The 4134-nt window shown below is 67.3% G+C and overlaps 1 protein-coding gene across 1 annotated transcript in view; it reads right to left on the reverse strand.

Moving 5' to 3' along the window:
- The window catches only part of LOC103908346 (heat shock 70 kDa protein 12B), a gene marked incomplete at its 3' end in the record, with an annotated part of 16310 nt that extends 15337 nt beyond the window's left edge, over positions 1 to 973 (reverse strand). Inside the window, exon 1 of the mRNA XM_019474964.1 lies at positions 931 to 973. Within this exon, the coding sequence (XP_019330509.1) occupies positions 931 to 973 (43 nt within the window). The remainder of the gene's footprint in view (positions 1 to 930) is intronic.
- Positions 974 to 4134: the final 3161 nt, after the last annotated feature.

Genomic DNA, 4134 nt, shown 5'->3' on the forward strand with positions numbered 1-4134 from the left:
CAGCGGGTGTGGGGCTGGGACTGGGCTCGGCCGCGCTGGCACCCCCCGTCCTGCCAGTGGGGGTCCCGGCCGCTCCTTGCTGCTTTGTCATCTTGGCCGGCCGAAAGCCAAGCTGCCGGCACATCTCTCGCCCTGGGCTCAGCGCTGCGGTGCCGCGGTGTCAGGGATGGCGCTTCGCCACGCACCCCCCCGGGAGCTGTGCCGGCGGGCTCGGCCGCTCCCTGCCGCGACACGGCTCCGGTCCCTTCACACCTGCTCCGTAAGTGCCTTTTGCTGTATCCCATGTCTGTGCCATGAATATTTGATCCTCGACAAACAGGAGCGTCCCTCTGGGTGTCTCTGCGTGCAGGCAGAGCCCCGCAGCGGGGGGAGGCCGGGGTCCCCCGGCCGCAGGGGAAAGCATCGCCCAGGCTGTGCGGGGAGCCGGCAGCTCAGCCAGGCTTCGAGCCTGGGGCTTCGGGGACCCAGCCCGGGGCCGTGCACGTGAAGCATCTTTCCTGCGGGTCCAGAGCTGGAGCCAGCACCTGCCAGAGTGTGGGCACCGGGCTCCCAGTGATCTGGGGGGTCTGGGGGGGGACCCTGCAGGGGGTTAATTCTTGCAATCACCTCTTTGCTCAGGCTGCTCCCCGGCTTGTGTTCACAGGGTCAGGTTTCCTCGCCGCAACTGGTTCTGGTTATCCCAGCGCGGGAGCAGCGTGGGGGGCTCCTCCGTGCTGCAGACGGGAGGATGATTGCGGAGGGGAGCGGTGGGGGGACGCCCGGGTGTGCGGGGAGGCGAAGGGAGAGGGGCCTGGAGCGTCACACTTGCAGAGAGCTCGTCTCTGCTGGGGGCGGGGGACAGGGGACCCCCCACCCACTGCCGTGGGGGGCGTGGCACCCCCCCCCCCCCTGCCGTCCCCGCTGGGCACCCTCCCTGGGGAGCAGCCTTACCCATGCGGAGACTCTGCATCCCGGGCTCCAGGAGCATCGCCATGGCGGCCTCGCCTTCCCGGCTGCAAGAGAAGGAAGAGGGACGATGGGACGAGCGTCCGTGTACCCCGAGGCACTGACTACCCCCTCAGCAGCGGGGTGCGCAGGGTGCCATGGGCTGGGGTGTCCACAGGCACCCCTCACCCCCCTGAGCATTACTGGGTGAGCCCAGGCTCAAGCCCCCCTCAAAGACCCAGCAGGGACAGGGCTGGCTGTGACTCTGCATCCCCCGGGACCCCGCAGGAGCAGGGGCTGCAGGTGGGAGACCCCAAAGCCCGGGGGGGCCCAGGTTGCAATAGGGTGCAGGAGGGTGGGGGCTCGGCCTGTACCTGCCTGCCTGTGGCGGGGGGCTGTCCCGGTTCAGCGCACACCCCATCGGCACCAGCCAGGCGCTGGCACAGCCTCTGCGGGAGGGGGGGAACCGGGTTCCTTTCATTCAGCGGGTCTAACAGATGTGCGTGATACAGATGTGTGCAAAATGCCGTTCCACCAGCGTGGGGTCCGTGCTGCAGATTTTTAGGCTTGATCAAAGAAAGAAACTGAGGGCAGGTGATCCTTTAAAGTTATATTCTTAATCGAAGCAGTCACTGCCCAGGGCCAGGCTCCTTGCAGCATGGTGGCCGCACTGACAGGAGCAGGAATGGCGAAAGGCATCCTTGTCCATCCTAGGGGCTGCGACCCAGCGTTGACCAGCTCCAAAACTGCTTCCCTGGCTAATAAACCGTCTCCTGGCTCTCTGCCTGATGTGAGAGCATCCCATCACCTCCGAGGCTGCCTGCCCCGCACCGGCTGCTTTCATCCAGCGGAGCTGCGGGCTCAGGACAAGGCTTAGCTCATCGGGGAGAGGCTTTGCTCCGAGCCAAACCCACCCACGCCGACCTGGCGGCCAGATCCTGCTCTCGGCAGCCTCCTGAGAAAAAGCCTTGTGCTAAAAATGGCAGGTGCTGAGCCTTTCCCCGGAGTGGGGGGGCTTCTGCTCCGGCCACCCCAGCGGAGGAGGCGGCGAGGGGCTGAGTGAGGAGGAGCTGTGGCCGATGAAGGCTGTGGGTCAAACCGCAGCAGGGAACGTGGTGCTGGTGGTTCTGGGAGGGCTCAGGAGGGTGTCTGGCAGGCTGAGGCTGTCAGAGGGGCTTCTCCACCAAAACTGGGCTTCCCATGAGGTTGTGAGAGTGCCTTGCAAGGACGTGCTCAGGGGATCACCCCTCCAATGCTGGGAATTTGCGTCTCCTCCGGCAGAAGCTCTGCCCGGGGCTTAGCTCGCATTTTTGGTGTCCGTTTGTCCCGTCTGCAGGTCAGACACCCCTCGTGCTGCTCCGGGGCCAGGTGGGGGGTAACCCTGGGTCTGCTACCCCAGAGCCCAACCTGATGGGGCTGCGCAGGGACGGCCTCCGCGTCCCTGTCCCCGTCCCCGGGGTCTGAGCTCCCAGGGGAGGCCACCCGCATCCCGCTGATGCACGGAGCTGTCAGCCCGAGCAGGAGGGAGCAGCGAGGCCCCGAGTCCTGGTGACTCAACGGTTTCATTCCCTGCTCCTCCGTGGCCATGGGATGGTCCGGGCAGTCGGTCCAGAGCCTGTACAGACCCTCAGGCTCTGGATGGCTGAAATCCTCCATCTCAGCAAACCAAACTGACAGCAGGTCTCGCCAGGGGGGTTGGCCGACGGCCGCCTTTGTCCCCAAGCTGCCAAGCCCCTGCCTGGGGTCCCGGCGAGGAAGGTGAGCGGGCTCAGCCCGCCCTGGCAGCTGGTGGCAGCACACCAAGGGGCCGAGGTGTCCTCCAGCCCCCCGAGGGGTTTCGTCCGGCCGTGCCTCTCCTCGTGCAGCGCTGGAGACCCGGCCTCTGCACCCTGTGCCGGCCAGGCGCTGGCGAGGCTTTGGGGTACCCAGCGAGCCTGGCACCCCCACAATCCCGGCCGGTGGACACAAGTGGATCCCTCCCTTCCCATGCACACACGTGTGAGCAGGACACGCACCTGCGTCGAGCGCAGCTGTGCAGAGCCCTTGCGTCCTCCAGCGCCATCCCCGTGCAGGTCCTGGGCAGTGATCACTCTGCCTGCAGGTGAAGCTGCCTGCACCCACGGCCCCTCCCAGGGACATGGGCTGAAGCCCCCGGCTCTGGGGGGCCCTGCCGTGCTGCCGGGGAGAGGGTCCCGCCGGCTCCTGGCGCTTGCTCTGACAGCTTGTGCAGGAGCAGCGTTTTTGAGGACTTTCCACCATTTCCGCCTCTGCAGGGGCTCACGGAAATGGGGAAGGAAACAAGTTTGGGACGGCTTCAGGGCAGCCGAGCCGGGCAGGCGGGGCACCGGGGCATCGGTAAGGCCTCGCCGAGCGTGGCATGGGGACGCTGGCTTCGCTGGGCACGGTGTCCCCGTGGCTCGGGCTGCCCCAGCTGGGGGGAGGCTCGGGGCAGCTGTGGGGCTGGGCTCCAGATGTGCAGGGAGCGGGAGGAGGCATTCGTCCCCACAAGCCTCTTGTACCGGGAATGAACACATCTGTGGGGTTGGGGAGCCCCTGCATCCCACGGGCAAAGCTGTTGGGTTTCCGTGGCCGTTTGTGGGAGTCCTCCCCTTCCCGCTGCCATCGCTCGGCCATGGCTGGGACACGGGAGCTGGCGGGATGTCCCCAGCGTGGCTTGCCCTGACACGGGCTGCCACCGCACTTGCAGCCCCTGCGCGGTGCTGGCACGTCACGGCACTATCCCTGTGGTTCGTGGTGGTATCCCCGCGGTCACAGCGGTATCCCCCCAGGATGGGGCGCGCAGGGGACGGTGCCCACGGCAGCACATGGAGGGGCTCAACGCAGCAATCCCCACTCCCACCCGTGCCCGCAGCCCGCATCCTTGCTGGGGAGAGGCCCCAGGAGTCCTGACACCACCACCCCCCCCAGTGCCAGTGTGCTTGCTCACCAGTGCCCCCAAACTGGGCAGAGACCCCAGATGTCCTGGCCGGCTGGGGAGGTGACACCCTTGCCCCGGCCAAGGGAAGAGCCGGGCAATGCCGGGTCCCCGCGCCTCGGGCAGTGCCTCTGCTGGTCCCCAGCTCCCATGAAGCTCCATGGCCGCTTACCTCTGGGGGGGGGTGGACGACACAGGTTGGGGACCCCTCGGTCCAGCCACCGCCTTCTCGCTCCTGGCTCCTGCCGCCACCGGCGATGCCCTCCTGCCCGCAA

The sequence above is a fragment of the Aptenodytes forsteri genome, unplaced genomic scaffold (genome assembly GCF_000699145.1).
Source record: "Aptenodytes forsteri isolate BGI_AS27 unplaced genomic scaffold, ASM69914v1 Scaffold236, whole genome shotgun sequence".
Lineage (NCBI taxonomy): Eukaryota > Metazoa > Chordata > Aves > Sphenisciformes > Spheniscidae > Aptenodytes > Aptenodytes forsteri.